The 17,902-nt window shown below is 37.2% G+C and overlaps 1 protein-coding gene across 2 annotated transcripts in view; it reads left to right on the forward strand.

Moving 5' to 3' along the window:
* Window positions 1-17,902, forward strand: part of LOC127425677 (rho guanine nucleotide exchange factor 2-like) — a 78,282-nt gene that overhangs the window by 1,702 nt on the left and 58,678 nt on the right. Inside the window, exons 2-5 of one of the 2 annotated variants that reach the window (XM_051671881.1) lie at window positions 14,517-14,579; window positions 14,770-14,975; window positions 16,184-16,355; window positions 16,671-16,776. In XM_051671881.1, coding sequence (XP_051527841.1) covers window positions 14,544-14,579; window positions 14,770-14,975; window positions 16,184-16,355; window positions 16,671-16,776 — 520 coding nt within the window. In that variant the 5' untranslated portion in view covers window positions 14,517-14,543. The remainder of the gene's footprint in view (window positions 1-14,516; window positions 14,580-14,769; window positions 14,976-16,183; window positions 16,356-16,670; window positions 16,777-17,902) is intronic. The other variant, XM_051671882.1, reaches the window with a different exon arrangement.

The raw sequence follows: 17,902 nt of genomic DNA on the forward strand, positions 1-17,902 counted from the left end.
GTGTAATTGTAAGTGTCTTTGATCTTCTGACGTTTCAGTGTTCCTTGCTCCAGTGTCCTTAAAATGATCCTTGAGGTGGTTTTGATTTGACGTGATATATTTATGTATTTTGAGAGCTTGTGCGTTGCATGAGTCTGACTTTACAGGAAATCCTTAACCTCAGCAGTCTGGTCATTAGTAAGAGTTGTCCAGCATGCTAAAGAGTTCTGTATTACTCAGAACCCCCCTCTGAGGCTACATGCGGCCTTCTTCGCAGCGAATAAGAAAAGGAAGAACGGAGAAATAGAATGGGGGTGAACCAAAAGGGAGGGATGGGGGGGCATGTTTATAGTCACTAGGTGACTGACAGCACATAAGGTGACGAGGGGGGTGGTCACTTCATGTGAGATGGGAGGAAGATGGCACAGACAGGGAAGATGAAGAAAAACAAGGTGAGATGTATTCTTAATCTCCAGTTTTTCTCTTCATTTAATAACCATATAAGTCTGTAAAGTTTTGCCACTATATCCAAAATTCCATACACACTCACTGAGCACTTTATTAGGAACACCTGTACACCTACTTATTCATGCGATTATCTAATTAGCCAATCGAGTGGCAGCAGTGCAGTGCATAAAATCATGCAGATACGGGTCAGGAGCTTCAGTTAATGTTCACATCAATCATCAGAATGGGGGAAAAAAATTAGATCTCAGTGATTCGAACTTGGCATGATTGTTGGTGCCAGACAGGCTGGTTTGAGTATTTCTGTAACTGCTGATCTCCTGGGATGTTCACACACAACAGTCCCTAGAATTTACTCAGTATGGTGCCAAAAACAAAAAACATCCAGTGAGCGGCAGTTCTGTGGACAGAAACACCTTGTAGATGAGAGAGGTCAACAGAGAATGATTTGAACTGACAGAAAGGCTACTATAACTCAGGTAACCACTCTGTACGATTGTAGTGAGCACAATAGCATCTCAGAATACACAACGACGTCGAACCTTGAGGCGGATGGGCTGCAACAGCAGAAGACCAAACCGTGCACTTTATTAGGACCATAGTGTTCCTAATAAAGTGCTCAGTGAGTGTAATTCCATATAAATAAATCCATCATTATTTACTCAATCTCATGTAGTACCAAATCCCTTTGACTTTCTGCCTTCTGTGGAACGCAAAAGGCATTTTTTGTTTTTGAAGAATGCCTAAGCTGTGCTACTCTTTTCCACACAACTGACCATTTATGAGACAAACAACAACCAAAGGCATGTGGCAAGTTTAAATATGTACAAGTGCAAATGAGATTTGAGACCTACACAACAGTCTTATTAAAATTCGTAAAAATTCACAAAATCGAAGATGGCGCAACCGTAAGATATCGTATGGCTTGGTTTGTACGAAAAGGTACTAATTCTATTCCTATAGAGATAAACCAATCAAAAAAATGCAGCAATCAAATTTAAACTAGCATCCTATCCAAGGCTTTATTTTAAGGAAGGAAACTTGGGGGCCTGGGTAGCTCAGCGAGTAAAGACGCTGACTACTACCCCTGGAGTCACAAGTTCAAATCCAGGGTGTGCTGAGTGACTCCAGCCAGGACTCCTAAGCAACCAAATTGGCTTGGTTGCTAGGGAGGGTAGAGTCACATGGGGTAACCTCCTCGTGGTCGCTGTAGTGTGGTTCTTGCTCTCGGTGGGGTGCGTGGTGAGTTATGCATGGATGCCGCGGAGAATAGCGTGAAGCCTCCACACGTGCTATGTCTCCGCGGTAATGCGCTCAACAAGCAACATGATAAGATGCGCGGATTGACGGTCTCAGACGCAGAGGCAACTGAGATTTGTCCTCTGCCAACTGGACAGAGGCGAGTCACTACGCCACCATGAGGACTTAGAGTGCATTGGGAATTCCAAATTGGGGAGAAAAAGGGGAGAAAATAAAAAAAAATAAAAAAAAGGAAGGAAACTTGGTAAATGGTTTCCATGGACTAATGGATGTCAATAACCTGTAATACACTTCCTTCGTCTCGTTCCCCGATGTTTTCTTTCTACTGTGGTACACAAATTTTTTTTCCCCCAATAACATCATGGTTTAGGTTTTGGTTTAGGGATGTGCCAGGGTGGTCTACTAACCGACTAGTTGTCTAACGACTGACTAGTCAATTAGTGGGGTCGACTACTAACATTAATATTTTTAGTGGTGGTGGTTTTAATGGGAGACTTAATTGATTACAAATTAATTGAGAGACGCCACTTCTTAGAGAGCTTTTTTGCGTGATTATAGCTTATTGTGCTTAACAGTGAACAACAGGCAGCACACCAAAACTAAAAAGAAGTTTTATCTTTTTAATGCTTTAAGTTTAGTTTTTTTATGCGCTGTTGTTACATCAAAGCACCAAATCAACAACACATTTCAAGACAATCACTGTCAGACGTTAAATCTTCTACTGTGAGTAATATTCAGGGTTGGGAAGGTTACTTTTAAAAAGTATTCCACTACAGATGACAGAATACATGCTGTAAAATGTCATTTGTAACGTATTCTGTTAGATTACTCATCTTCAGTAACGTATTTTAAATACTTTTGATTACTTCTTCAGCACTGGCAAATTTTTTTCTCTTGTTTTGACTATAAACAAGTAAATAAAGAAAATTAACTTATATTAAAAAGAAAATTCTCTGAAAAAAAGCATATTATGCAGTTTTGCTACAAATAAATGTATCTTGTTTTAAGGATTTTTAAAGATATGTTTACAGAAAAACAATTAATTTCTGTATTCTAAGATTTTTGTAGGACATCTTTGCTCTAATATCAAAGGTCTTACAACAGAAAAAAAAAGTTTGTCATAGAATTCATTATAAAACAGATAACAGATGCATGTTAAGGCAAGAAATAGCATTTTAGCTTAGCATAAAGCTAAATGTTCACATGACAATTTACACAAGGTTGACTATTTTTGATACTCCAAACTTCAAAACCCCACAGAGTGTACACAGTGACATTATTTTCTGATTGTATGTGGATTCTGTTCATAGAATTAGGCAGAAAATATATTATTTGTAGTTTTCTGTACGAAGTTAAAGGCTACATTGGTTAGCAATTTTTGTAAAAAATACCCTAACGGCATAAAAAACATTGACAAGGCATGTAATCCTGTATTTATTGGATTTATGTTTCATCTGTCAAAGTGTTTCTAACAGTTTTATTTTTAGCTGTAGAATCATTCTGTAGCTCCTGTTCCAAAGGGAAAGTTCCTCAATGACGTCATATCCACCTTTTCGCTCACGACAGAATGAACATGTATTAATGTAACACATCATAAGAAAGTGTTTCACCGCTTTTCAAATGCTCCTCAGATTGTATCTTTTATATGGATAAATGTTTTCCAACTGAAAAGTCAAAACATAAAATAAAACAAATGAAAATAAAATGCAAAGTAATCTCTTCAGTAATCAAAATACTATTTGAATATAACTGTATTCTAATTACCAATGATTTAAATAGTAACGGAAGTGGAATACAGTTACTTATATTTAGCATTTTAAATACGTATTCCCATTACATGTATTCTGTTACTCCCCAATCCTGGTAATATTCCTATATTTGTGAAGTGATATGGAGAGATTAAAGTCTTTTGCTGAAAAAGTTGCACTTAAAAAAAGTTTAAACTGCTTGAGGTTGTGAACTAGATGTGTACCCACAATATTATCTTGCAGTTCTGTGATTTTGAATGCACAGCGAGGATCGCCCTGAAGCAGCCCAGTTACATTGAAGTGCATCATTCTGTGTTCTGGATGCACATAAGTGGATTTGTGCCGCTCTGTATTGGAGCCTTTCTTATTTCTTACTTTGATAGTTTTGTGCAGTAAGATGTTATAGTTATTTAGCCTATTTATTTGTTGAATATCCATTAGAAGTGCTGCACTTTGCATTTCTATATCCCTCTAAAATGCATCTGATTGGGGTCACGTTAACATAACAGAGCCTAATCATACATTATCCTTAACATGACCAGTGTTGGGGGGGTTACTTTTGAATGTATTCCACTACAGATTACAGAATACATGCTGTAAAATGTAATTTGTAACGTATTCTGTTAGATTACTCAAGGTCAGTAACATATTCTAAATACTTTGGATTACTTCTTCAGCACTGGTAGATTTTTTCACTTGTTTTGATTATAAAAACTCTGCCAGTACAGTAAGACAAAATACATGTTAATAATACATTCTCTGAAAAACCTAAATATCTTATGCAGTGTTGTTTCTAAAACAAGATAAATCAAACTGATCTTGTTTTAAAGATTTGTAGATATTTTTACAGGAAAACAGTACAAAAATTATTATCAAGAATACGATTTTTGCCCTAATATCAAAGGTCTTACGAGAAAAAAAGAAATTATGATCCAACGTGAATTTTCTTGATAAAAAAATATGATCGTGCCTGGTAACATGTGCATGTAAAATGGTTAGAAACAGCATTTTAGCTTAGCGTAAAGCTGACAATTTACACAAGATTTATTTCTATTTCTTCTGCTCCAAACTTACTTCAAACTTACTTCTCTGTCTGCTCGTATGAATGTAACACATCATAAGAAAGTGTTTCACCGCTGTTCAAATGCAGTTTGGATCACATCATTTATATGTATAAATGTTTTCCATCTGAAAGGACTAAACATTAAATGAAACAAATGACAATAAAATGCAAAGTAATCTCTTCAGTAATCAAAATACTATTTGAATGTAACTATTCTAATTAACAGTGATTTAAATTTTAACTGTAGTGGAATACATTTACTTATATTTTGTATTTTAAATACGTAATCCCTTAACATGTATTCCGTTACTAGTTGTTCAAACAACCGGCCCACTAGTCGATTATGAAAATTGGTAGTTTTGCACATCCCTAGTTTGGGCAAGGGGTTAGACTTTGTGGTTTGGTTTAGTTTTGGCTTAAGGGTTAAACTTGGAAAAAATCTTAATAACATTGTTCGATGATTAGACTGTTTTTCGATATATGGGAGTTAAAGTTGTACCTTTTATTGGATGAGCCAACTTGTATGATTTCTTACAATTTTGGCATCCTTAGTACTATTATTATGACTTGTCATGTGACCGGATCAGAGGGCAACATTTTCAGTGAATAACTACATTTTAGGCTGGTCTTCACTCAAAGCTATAGATGGCTTCAGAATATTTGGAAAATACCACACTAGTTGCATGGACTACTTTATGGTACTTTATGGTGCTGTTTTGTTCTGTTTTGGAACTTGACAGCCACTGGCCACTATCTGCTTTCATTGTATGGAACATTCTTTCAAATTTGTACTTTTCCACAGGAGTAAGATAGTTAAACAGGTTTTTTGGAATGGCAAGAGGGTGAGTATATGATGACAGAATTTTCATTTTTTAGATGAAACATTCCTTTAAAATGTAAAGTATGGGCAGCATTGCCCTTTCTGATGCCCTGGTTTATTAAACCTTACATATCAGTTTTACAGACTATCAGACATAAACTGTATGTGTCTGTACTCCATAGAACTAAAGCAAGGAGTCACTAACATCAGCTAAAACTTGCGCAGTGTAACTAAAAGGCTCCTTTGAAATGTCAAAAGAGCAGTTGCCTCTGTTTTGAATGTTAATTCAGTTGCTAATAGTGATCAATTTTAGGTTGAATCATGAATTGAGCTCACTGTGGCAGTGATGCACGTGCAATCAGCACTGATCTGACACATGCATGCGTTCACACACACAGAATGCACAGCTGTCAACCTGTAGTTTACCCTGACTTAATGCAGATATCCTTTATCCCATTGTCCAGCATGTTTGCTCTCTGGGTGGGGGCCCAAGTGTGAACATGACATCAGTGTGTTATGAAATAAGGGAGGGGAATAAAAACATGGAATGTTAGGAATAGCAAGACATAGAGGCCAATGAGAGGGGGAAGCTGTCACAAACTTAGAGAAACATTTAAAGGTGAAGTGGGTTTATGTTAAAATATTTTCTCCTATACCAGTTTAATATGCAGAGACAACTATAAGTATAAATTTCCCCAAAAAGTGTAAACACTGTGGCTCTGTAACACTTTCAAAACATTGTTCTGTTTGTTCGAGCATCTCGACCAGCCCAACACAGCAATGTGGCACAACCAATGGCATGAGTTTGGGGCAGGACTATCTGTTTGTTCAACCAATGGAAGACAGACAGAGTGTTTGGGAAACCTGTTTGAAAACAATCATTATTTTTGCAATTCTGTTCGTTGACACTAATAATGCAGAAGTTATACACTTCACCTTAAATGCTTCTGAGTTGTTGCCTCTGAGCAACAACTGCGTCAACACACAAAGGCATGTGATTCATACAGAGTAATGAACATCAAAGCTCTGTGAAGTCTTTTTACTGGATTTATGTAAATGTTTTCCTTTTTGGTTACACGTTGACTTTAAAGACATCAAATATGTTCAGTAAAAATCGACGGTCCACCTCCACACCTCTGTCCATTGTTTGAGGCTAAACTTTGAAGTTAGGGTGGATATCGAGAGAGTAAAAGGAAGGAGGAGGCGACTAGAAAAATGTAAGAACTAATAAATGTTTCACCAAGAAGGGTTGTGGAGAGGCCCAGGAGTGACGGACGAGTGAAAGGAAAAAAGGAGGGCTAAGAGGGTGTATAAAAGACAGAAAGTTGCTGTTCTGGTGTGTTTGGAGAAAAAAAAAATAGAGCAGTCTGCTTTTGTTGTGAGATGAGGTGATAATGGTGTTATCAGTAATCTTGTGATAGTGCACTCTGGAATTTGAAGTGCAACGAAAATGCTTAGATATCTTTGTCAAGAAGATGTCACAAGTTCAAAATGAACTTTATACCTTACCTGCCAATGGCCCCATGGGAATTGTAGGCCCCTGGGCTTCAGCCCGTGCTTTAATGCGCCCCTGCATTCAGTATGTTTTGCCACATGGAATTCTGGAAATAAAAAAACAGTATTCATCCTAGATAAACTTATGAATTGTGATCATTTGATATGTTGGCCAGCCAATTAACCCTTAAGTGCATGGGAATTTCACTAAACACGCTTACATATTCGGGTCTTTAGACCCCTGGCACTTATATCTATCAAAAATGGATCTACAAAATGCCCAGATAATATCAAATTTTCCAAATATTTTCAAGACAATTAGAAAATAATTGAATGAAATATATTTTAAAATATATTTAAATGTTTTGTTTTGCATATATCAAAGAGAAAATGCAACAAATCAGGACAAATCTAGAACAGGATTCGTTACTTTCACACTGATATTTCCTGAGACATAACTGGCTGTCAAAAACATATTGAGCTACACACAACACATAAGATACACCTAAGCTACACGTACGTTACACAAGTATTTCCTCAGGCATTTATTGAGTCTAAATAGATGCAAAACTTACCTAATTACAGTTGTACACTCAAAAGACAATAGTCATTATCATACTGTTCATGTGTCGTACTTGCTATAGTTTACTTCCATGTTGTTTCTTCATCAAATAGCAATGTCAAATGTATCTCAAATCAATCACTGAAACAACAGTGCCACTTTGAGTAAGAAATAACATGTATAATATGTATGTGTACATGCATAGGTAATACTGATAAATTACCATTTTTTTTAATTCATTGATGCACAGATAATCAATGTGATATAGTATTTATTTGTATTAATATAGTACTCATTCCTCTTGTAATAAACAAAGAAATAAATAGCCTGTGATAGAAAACTTATATAGATATAAAATAATCACAAATTTATAATTTATGGAAGTGCAAAAAAAATAAAAAAATAAAATAAAAAAATTACACTATTACATACTTAATAGTATGTAGGTCTCTAAAGACCCTATGCACTTTTGGTACTTAAACCATTATAATTTGTATTTTATTTTATTTTTGCAATTTTGTTCTTTTTTTGTGTCACTATTTATAAGAGAGAGATTGAGGAATACTAAAGAGTTGTGGACACAACTCCAAAAAGTGGTTTAGGTACAGAGGGTGGAGGGTGAATGAAGTCCTGGGTCTCTAAAGACCCGAGGTATGCGTTTAAGGGTTAATCATCTTATATTTTGACATTTTCGACATCTGCCAATAACTGGCCAATTAACAGATGTGTTATTCTCCCCCCCCATATCTACTGAGAGCAATCAATGGTAAAAAACTATTTCGATATTTGTATTTATTAATTTATGTTTTGTGAATATTGGGTAAATGTCTTGTGTGAAATAAGTGTTACTTTCGTTACAGCAGTTTTTGTCTTATTTGCTTTGATTAAATCAAAGTCATCGACAGGCCCAGACCGGATCTGTGGTCATTTTTTTTTTACATGTTCTGCTCTGATTTATAGGGAAAATCTGTGGAATTCGGCAGAAGATTTAAAGATAGCAAAATGTATTAAATGGACCTTAGTGTAATACTACACTTATTGGCAGCTAAAAGAATTGTGAAAATAGCCCAAATATTTCATAAACAAACATGCAAAGAATGGGGAATGCATAGAACTTGTTACAATTCAGTGGAAATCTGTTATGCATGTGCACATTCCATCTGGGCTAGTCATCTTGCAGCATAAATGTTGGTATCTGCATTGGTCATTGAAAACTCCATTTCAGGGTTGTTCACTACTTTTGATTGGCCTAATGAGGGAAAAGTCATTATGACAGTTGCGACAGAAATTTTGTAGACAATTTTGATCTTTTATTTGAATGGCTTACATCAGTGAGGATCAGACTTTCGTTCTTGCAGTTCCACCTTAAAAAGTTACTAGCCACTTGCATCTAACCCAGTTTCATTTACCTGCCAAAGCCAATTCTAACATACATTTACTGCTTGGCAGGTCTTAATTTTGAAGCCTGGATGAACATTAACAAACATATTTGTTTCAAGACAGTGCTCACCAGCTTTGCCCAAATCAGCTTTTAGATATGAAATATTTTTAGTGATAAAAAATAGACCATATTGAAGAGCAAAAATAGATTTGACAGTTTGATAGAGCTTTATATACAATGGTGTGACAGTTTTGTTACTAGTAAACAAAATAATGAACTTTGACCTCTTCAGTATCTATCACATCCTCTTTTTTTCTGCAGACAACTGAGGTAATAACAGGCTTATCTTAGGCCGTTGGCTGGCCATATGATTACAATGGGCAGTCTTTGTGAGCATGCTTGAACACGTGTACATTCATAGACATATTATTTGAAGAGCAATAGTCGCATTTAATGTTTGTTGGAAGTAGGTGAATACTACAGTGTCAGAAGGCATTATACTTGACAGGAAATGCTTTTATGTATGTGTGCTTCACAATGAACCCCTATTAATGGGGAAATGAAAAGGTTGGAAGAGAAAAACTCCTGGCTATTTCAAAACATTGTTATGTAAATGTGATAACCATAGAGACAGAGTCGGAGAAAGGAAAAGGGAGAGGCAGAGAGGGAAAAGGAGAGATAAACATACTCTTGGATTGAAAACATGTTGCTGTAACATAAAAAACTACTCCCAGCGTAATCACTCACTTTCCATACACCACAAAAATTGTCACTTTATCTGGCTTTTCAGTTAAATTATCTAAACATTCTTAAAACAAGATCAATTTACCTGATAAACTACTTCAGAAATTAAAACCAGTTCACCCAAAAATGGAAATTCTCTAATCATTTACTCACCCTCATGCCATTTCAGATGTGTAAGACTTTATTTCTTCTGCAGAACACAAACAAAGATTTTTAGAAGAATATCTCAGCTCTGTTGGTCCTTACAATGCAAGTTAATGGTGACCAGTACTTTGAAGCTCCAAAAGCACATAAAGGAAGCATAAAAGTAATCCATAAGACTCCAGTGGTTTAATCCATATCTTCAGAAGCGATATGATGAGTGTGCGTGAGAAACAGATGGACATTAAGTCCTTTTTTACCATATATCTCCTCTTTCACTTTCAGAATGTGAAAGCGAAAGTGAGAGATTTATATTAAAAAAGGACTTAAATGTTCATCTGTTTCTCACGCACACTTATCATATAACTTCACTTCAATGGATTACTTGTATGTGGCCTTTATGTGTTTTTTGGAGCTTCAAAGGTTTAGTCACCATTCACTTGCATTGTATGGACCAACATAGCTGAGATATTCTTCTTAAAATCTTTGTTCGTGTTCTGCAGGAAAAGAAAGTCATACACATCTGAGATAGCATGAGGGTGAGTAAATCTCTATAATGCATCTTTTTTCCATACAATGAAAGGAAATGATAACTCTGCCCAATATCTCCTTTTGTGTTGGTCAACCAGTGTCAGACAAGGAGATTTTTTGAGAAACCTGTTTGAAAACAGTCAATAATTTTGTGATTCTGTTTGGTGACATTAGTGGTGCAGAAATTACAGTCTTCATCTTTAAAACAAGAGAAAAAAATTGACAGGCAAAGCAAAATACACTTGTATTTAAGATGCATTTCCTGAAAACAAGCCTTAATATCTTAAGTAGTTTTACTTATCAGGTAAAATGTATCTTGTTTTAAGGATGTTTAGATATTTTTACAGAAAAACAAGACAAATTTACTAAGAATATTATTTGTATTTATTTTTTTGGCAGTGTAACACCCTGTGATTGGAACTTAATCAACATATTGTAAGAGTGATGTTGCAACAGATTCTGTAAATGTGAAATGACCAAAATAGCTTTATATGCCATGATGAATTCTCATATATGTTGAAATTATACAACAGTTATAAACTGTACTGTGATGTGATATCAGTTGATTTATAGAAGCTGATTTAGATTCACTGAACAATTTTTACAATGTACTGTCATTTTGTGTCACTGATAATTTATGCTATATAAAGCAAGGCACTCAAAAACACATTATTTCAATAGCATTAATGCAGACTGTTGATCTAATTACATAGAGGGCCCTATTTTAAGAGCCCAAGTGTTAAGTGCAATGCAATGCCTTAATTCATAAGTATATGAGATAAATCTGGTAGAGATAAATAAAATATGAGATTTTTTGTGAAGCTATCTTTAGTGGTTGAAAGAATAGTTCTACCTAAACAATTGCATGGTGTAGATTGAGTAACATTAGCTGATCGCAGCATACAAGAGATGAGGTAATGATCTGAGATGTAATCGCTCTGTGGCAGAATTACTATAGTATCAACATCAACTCCATATGACAGAATTAAATCTAGCGTATGATTATGGAGATGAGTTGGTCCTGTCACATTTTGTCTGACTCCAAGAGAGTTTAGAATATCGATAAATGCTAATCCCAATGTGTCATTTTCATTATCTATGTTAATGTTGAAGTTACCAACAATTAAAGCTCTATCCATAGTAACTACAAGATCTGATAGAAAATGTGCAAATTCACCAAGAATAAGGCCCGGGTGATCAATATACTGTAGCAAGTAGGGATGGGCAGATCGATACTAAAGTATCGATACTTCCGATACTGATGTGGTATCAAGAATATCGATCCTCACATAAAAATATCTATTCTGAAGTTTTTTTTAACAAGTGATCTTATTATTTAGATTACATGAATATTAATGCATCTCATAAGCTTCGAAGTGGAAAAAAATAATTATATAAGCGAATTGTTGCATGGCACCGGAACTATTTTTTCTTCCACTCATCTTGACATGCAGAAATGCTAAAATACACCAGCAGACAGCGCTCACCCTTTCAGTCATAGCGCTCGTTCAAAGAGGGAGCAGTGCTTTCCTGAGGTAATGAGAGAAAAACAGCATCTGGAGTTATTCACACTAAGTAATGACAAACCTAGACGTGACATGTATTATAATGGGCTTGTTTGACAATTTTTACAGGTTTATTTAAATTGTTAAGAGTTGTTAAAACATTGATAATGGTCTTTAATACTTGTTAATAAATGATATCCTTATGAAAACTTACCATGGATTTACAGTAGTAATATTGTATTAACCATAGTAACCACGACTGTAGTAACCATGTTTTCCTTTTTGGCATTAACTATGGTTTTACTACAGCATTACTGTAGTATCCATATGGTAACTTGGTTTTAGTAATAGTAGCCATATAATAATATCTATGGTTAATTTTGAGGTTTTATATGTGGCTTATACTAACTAATTTTTAAAGGGTAAACAAAGCAGCCTAATAATTTTCTGTTTAGACCCATACATATATAAAAAAATTAAGTAATAATAATAAATAAAACTCATTTTATCCAAAGAATTCGTAAAAATTCACTTTAATAGTGGTATCGGTATTGGTATTGATATTGGCGATACTGGCCTAAAAGTACTTGGTATCGGATCGAATAGAAAATAAGTGATATCACCCATCCCTAGTAGCAAGCGCAAAAGACAACAGTGTCACATTAAGCATTATTAGTTCAAAATACTTAAACTTATATCCTGTCCTCTGAGTAACACCAAAAACTTCACTGTAAATTGCAGCAACACCTCCATCTCAACCCTTCTGGTGAGGCTCATGTTTATAACAATAACCTGGGAGAGTAGATTAATATAAACTAATATATTCATCCGGTTTAAGACAGATTTTGGTCAAACAGACCGCATCCAAACTATGATCTGTAATAATTTCATTTACATTTAGTGCTTTGGTTGAAAGAGATCCAATGTTTAGTAGCCCTACCATTATATGATGTTTATCTTCTATTTTTATTTTGTTATTTTGATGTTTTACATTAATCCAATTTTTTCTAAATGATTTAGTGAGGGGTTTGTTTGGTAGTTCAGGGAACAGACACAGTTAAGACAATAGTCTGTGATATCTAGGTGATTCAGGCTCTGTGTTTTGTTGTTTATGTGACCTGTGTGACATCTCAAGACAGCTAGCAGATGTTTGGATTAGCCAGTTTGTCTGCTTCCTGACCTGGGCCCCAGTTGGTCAAATACTATCACTATGTAGACTATGAGCCAAATTACTAGAGAGGAGAGCAGCACCTTCCCTGGAGGGATGGAGTCCGTCTCTCTCTAACAGGTCAGGTCTACCCCAAAAACTCTTCGAGTTGTCTATAAATCCTATGCTATTCTCCAGACACCACTCAGACATCCAGCCATTCAGTGACACTAATGGCACTTTTCTACTGCACGTTACGGTTCGACTCAACTCGACTCAAATCTGCTCGCTTTACTTTTCTGAGCTTGCTTTTCCACTGCAGTTTAGTGCAGCCTCAACATGGGTGGGATTATAGGCTGATCGTCATAGTTTCGCCACCTCTTCGCGTCTCCCCATCCAGTTCTCGTTGGATCCTCTCCTCGGCTACTAATGAGAGGAACGTCTGCACCTCGTTTATTGACCACGGCGTGGTTTTGTGCACAGCCATTTATTTTTATAATTCGAAAGTCACATGAACAAATTATACTGCTGTCGCTATTGCTAACTTTAAAACTAGTGGGTTGATGTCCCGTGTCGCAAATCCAGTGACGCTGGTAGTGACGATTCTCTCTGACCAATCAGTGATCTGCAGGGTTTTGACATCACATTTAGTATCGGCTCGGTTCGCTTGGAACCTCGACCGAGGTGGGACTAAAAAAAGTACCAGGTACTATCCACGGTGGAAAACCCCCAAAAAGTGAGCAGAGTCGAGTCGAGCCGTACCTTGTGGTGGAAAAGCCCCATAATCTACTATAAACCTTGTCACCACAATGAGCAGGGAGTGGGCCAGAGCATATTACAGTGTCTGACAAGTTCACACAGCTCTTTAACATTATTTCTAGTGATCTCCGACTGGCGAAGCCGGACATCGTTAGTGCCGACATGAATAACAATTTTAGAAAATGTATGTTTAGCATTAGCCAGCACTTGTAAATTTGATCTGCTGTCAGATGCCTGAGCCCCCGAAATGTGGCTGGAGTCTCTATTTCCACATTCCTTACAATAGAATTTCCTATAACAAAGGCTCTTTCAACATGATTATCAGTGGGTGCATCACTGAGTGGGGAGAATTGATTGGAAACCCTAACAAGAACAAAATTATAACAAAAAGCCGCCGAGATGTCACACAAACGCCCTGCTGCGGGGGCTCTACACTCAGAACTAAAGTGTGTGTGTTTCTCACTGTACTACCCGCATCCGAAACAGTATCTACTGGCTTCTCTTTCTCACTGACCTCCACTAGCGATCGGATGTGTGTCTCTAACTCCTTCTCTGTCAGCCTGACTAATTCCTTACATTTATCACATGTAAATCCCTTACTGCTGACAGAAGAAGCTATAGTAAACATGTGGCATGCAATGCAGGAAGCAATAATATGAGCGGATGCCATGACTTACCGTCAGAAGAAGTGCCTTATACTATAATTTTTCTAGATTCAAGGCAACCAGATCTCTTTATGGTGACCTGCCTGTGTTTTAAAATGTGTTTCTCCTTTGGAGCTGTTCCATGGGTCAATTATAATTGTTTTTAGTTGAATGGACTAGTAAGATAGAGACTTTCATTTTAGTTTAATCATTGAACTTTTCTATCACAAGTACATTTAAAAAGGAATAGTAATGGCACTTTTTGATCTGTAGGGGGTGCAGTGAAGCCATAATCTGAGTATGGGCCCTGAGGAGCTGCCTGACATAATGGACATGGTATAAATATTTGTGTATGTGTTTTTGTGTGAGAGACAGACAATAAGTGTGTGTGTTTATGTGCTTATAATTTTGCATTATTAATTGAATTATTATCTCTATCATATTAATAAATCACAAAAAGAAAATCACAAATGTAATTAATTTTATTAATAGTTTTTCGTTGTTTTCTCTCTCTTAATTTACCCAGATGGCAAGCAGTCCTCCTCCGTCTCCCCGTCCTTCATGCTCCCCATTCTCACCTTCTCCATACTCTCCTCCGATGTCCCTTGGCCCTCCGGTTGTGACCTTGCGCTCCCCTGACTCTCGTCACCTGACTCAGATCGACCCCTGGAGGAGACATAGCTGGGAGCCTGGGGCAGTGACACAGGGATATTCTCCTAATGACATGCGCAGGTAAAAACACATTTAATTTCCTTTACCTCTATGACATTATAGTTCATTAAAAAAATCTGAATTTGTCTGTACGTATTAGGCTCCATCTGTACTGACTTTATGACTACACTATAAATATATAAACAGTAATTAAGAAAACATACTAAAACCCAACACATTTATGAGGGTTACATTTTTACTTTAATACTATGGCAAAACCATGGTACAGAGATGGTAACAGATGGTAACACTGTGGTACTTTGATGTGCCATGTTACTGAATGATTTCCATATTCTTGCACTATGGTATTTATATGGAATTTCCAGATACTACAAGGAGTACCATGGTATCCAAACAGCATTAAACATAGTAATACCATGGTACTTTTTTGGTAGTGGACCATGTACATTTAAATAAAATATATAAACAATCATATTGTGACCTTCACACTTATATACAGAAATTGTGATATGCTTGGTTATTTGTATTGCATGCTACTGCCTATTACTATTACTTTTACACTCACACACACTCACACAAATATTCATCCACGGCTGTGCTGACATAGGGCCTCCACTGTGTTACTCTGTGGACTATTATTGTGAGATCACTACCAGCCAGTGCCAATGTACTCAGGGAGGACACACACACACACACACACACACACACACACAGATAAGAAAGAACACATGCACTCAGACACACACAGGTCTGTGCAGTAAGGAACTAACATTATACTGCAGTGTGGGTCATTCTCGGGTTAAACTTAACCAACTTTAAGAACAGCCAAAAGAAGAGAAAACAGTGAGACTGAAGTTTTTAAAACTTTAATGTTATGCATTTGTGTGAGTGCATGTGTGTGTGCATGTTTGTGTATGTTTACATATGTTTAAGTTTGTTTGTTTATCTGTTATTGCAGATGTGCTATGGAACTTATAATTTGTGGTGCTTCATAATGACAATCATCAGACTGACATGAAAAAAAAACAGTTTGACCTATAATTACTTACTATGAGTTGTTGTTATGTGTATGTCATGCAGTAACAATGTATGTGGATTGTTTGGGTCTCTCTTGCATGTTTGGAGCAGTTTAAGTCACAATATAACTATTATATTCTGATCTAATTATTATATTCATATTCTGAAATATGAATTATGACATATGTAATGTAATGTAAATTATATCTTGAGAATGTTGCTTTATTATTTTATGATGTTATTCTCTACAGTGTGAGTCTGGAAGATCTGGACCTAGAGGAGATGGCCTTGGTGCTGAACGGTGCATTGAGGTCAAAGAGAGCCCGTGAAGTCCGTAGGTCTGTCACTCAAGCTTCTCTGACATCGCTTACTGAGGAGGAAGTTGGAGCAGAGCTTCAGGATCATCATCGTTCAGTTTTGGAGGTTAGCACATGCACAGTTGTTTTATTTCAAACACTAGTTAGCTGCCTCGTAGGTTGAATTTAATAGAGTCTGACATTCGCATATTGTTAAGCTAAGAAGTGGACACTCTAATAATAATAAAAAAACATAGCTCACACAAATAATAGGTGAAATCTAGTCCCTTTAAACTGTTTTAGAGGCAAAGTGTTGGCATGGCCCAAATATATGCCTGGGTTGAGGTTAATTATTATTAATAGAGAGTTTTTCAATAAGGGTTAATTTTTTGGCTCCAAATCATTGGAAATTGGTTTAAGTTTTTCTAAATCTCTCCCTCAGGTGCAGTCCAATCAAATGCATGGCTGCAGTGCCTCAGCCCCCAGCCTGTGTATGATGAATCCAAGGCCAATGAGCTCCACCCCTCGCCCACGCTCATACTGCCATGGTCAGTGGTTTGTGTTTGTGTTTTCCAGCTCCTTCATGTGATATATAACTTTTTAATTTATTGAAAACCCAGTCACTATTAAATCTTAATTTTCTTATACACCGATGAGCCAAAACATTATGATCACTTACAGTTGAAGCGAATATTGTTGATCATCTCCTAACAAGGCCACATGTCAAGGTCTGGGTAGATTAGATGGTAATCGAACAATCAGTTCTCGTAGTCAACATGTTTTGACTTTGACAAGGGCCAAATTGTTATGGCCAGACGACTGGGTCAGAGTATCTCTGAATCGGCAAGGCTTGTGGGGTGCTCCCAGTTAGCAGTGGTGAGTACCTACCGACAGTGGACGAGGAGGGACAAACCACATACCAGCAACAAGGGGTTGGGCGCATCGATGCACGAGGGCAACCAAGGCTATCCCGTCTGTTCCAAACTGAGAGAAGTTCCACTGTGGCACAAGTCACAGAAAATTTTAATGGTGGTTACGGGAGGGATGTGTCACAACACACAGTGCATCACACCCTGCTGCGTACGGGGCTGTGTAGCCGCAGACCGATCGGAGTGCCTACAACGGTGTCACGAGCATCGGAACTGGACCTTGGAGCAGTGGAAGAAGGTCACCTGGTCTGATGAGTCCCATTTGTTTTTTTACATCATGTGGGCGGCCGTGTACGTGTGCATTGTTTACCTGGGGAAGTGATGGCACCAGAATGCACTGTGGGAAGACGACAAGCCGGTGGAGGGAGCGTGATGCTCTGGGCAATGTTCTGCTGGGAAACCATGGGTCTGGCCATTCATGTGGACGTCAATTTGACATGTACCACCTACCTAAACATTGTTGCAGGCCAGGTACACCCCTTCATGGCAATGGTATTCCCTGATGGCAGTGGCCTCTTTCAGCAGGATAATGCGCCCCACCACACTGCACACATTGTTCGGAATGGTTTGAAGAACATGATGAAGAGTTCAAGGTGTTTCCCTGGCCTCCAAATTCCCCAGATCTCAATCCGATTGAGCATCTGTGGGATGTGCTGGACCAACTGCTGATCCACGGCAGCTGCAACTCGTAACTTACAGGACTTGAAGGATCTACTGCTAAAGTCTTTTTGCCAGATACCACAGG

This window comes from Myxocyprinus asiaticus, chromosome 34, assembly GCF_019703515.2.
Source record: "Myxocyprinus asiaticus isolate MX2 ecotype Aquarium Trade chromosome 34, UBuf_Myxa_2, whole genome shotgun sequence".
NCBI classification, from domain to species: Eukaryota; Metazoa; Chordata; class Actinopteri; order Cypriniformes; family Catostomidae; genus Myxocyprinus; species Myxocyprinus asiaticus.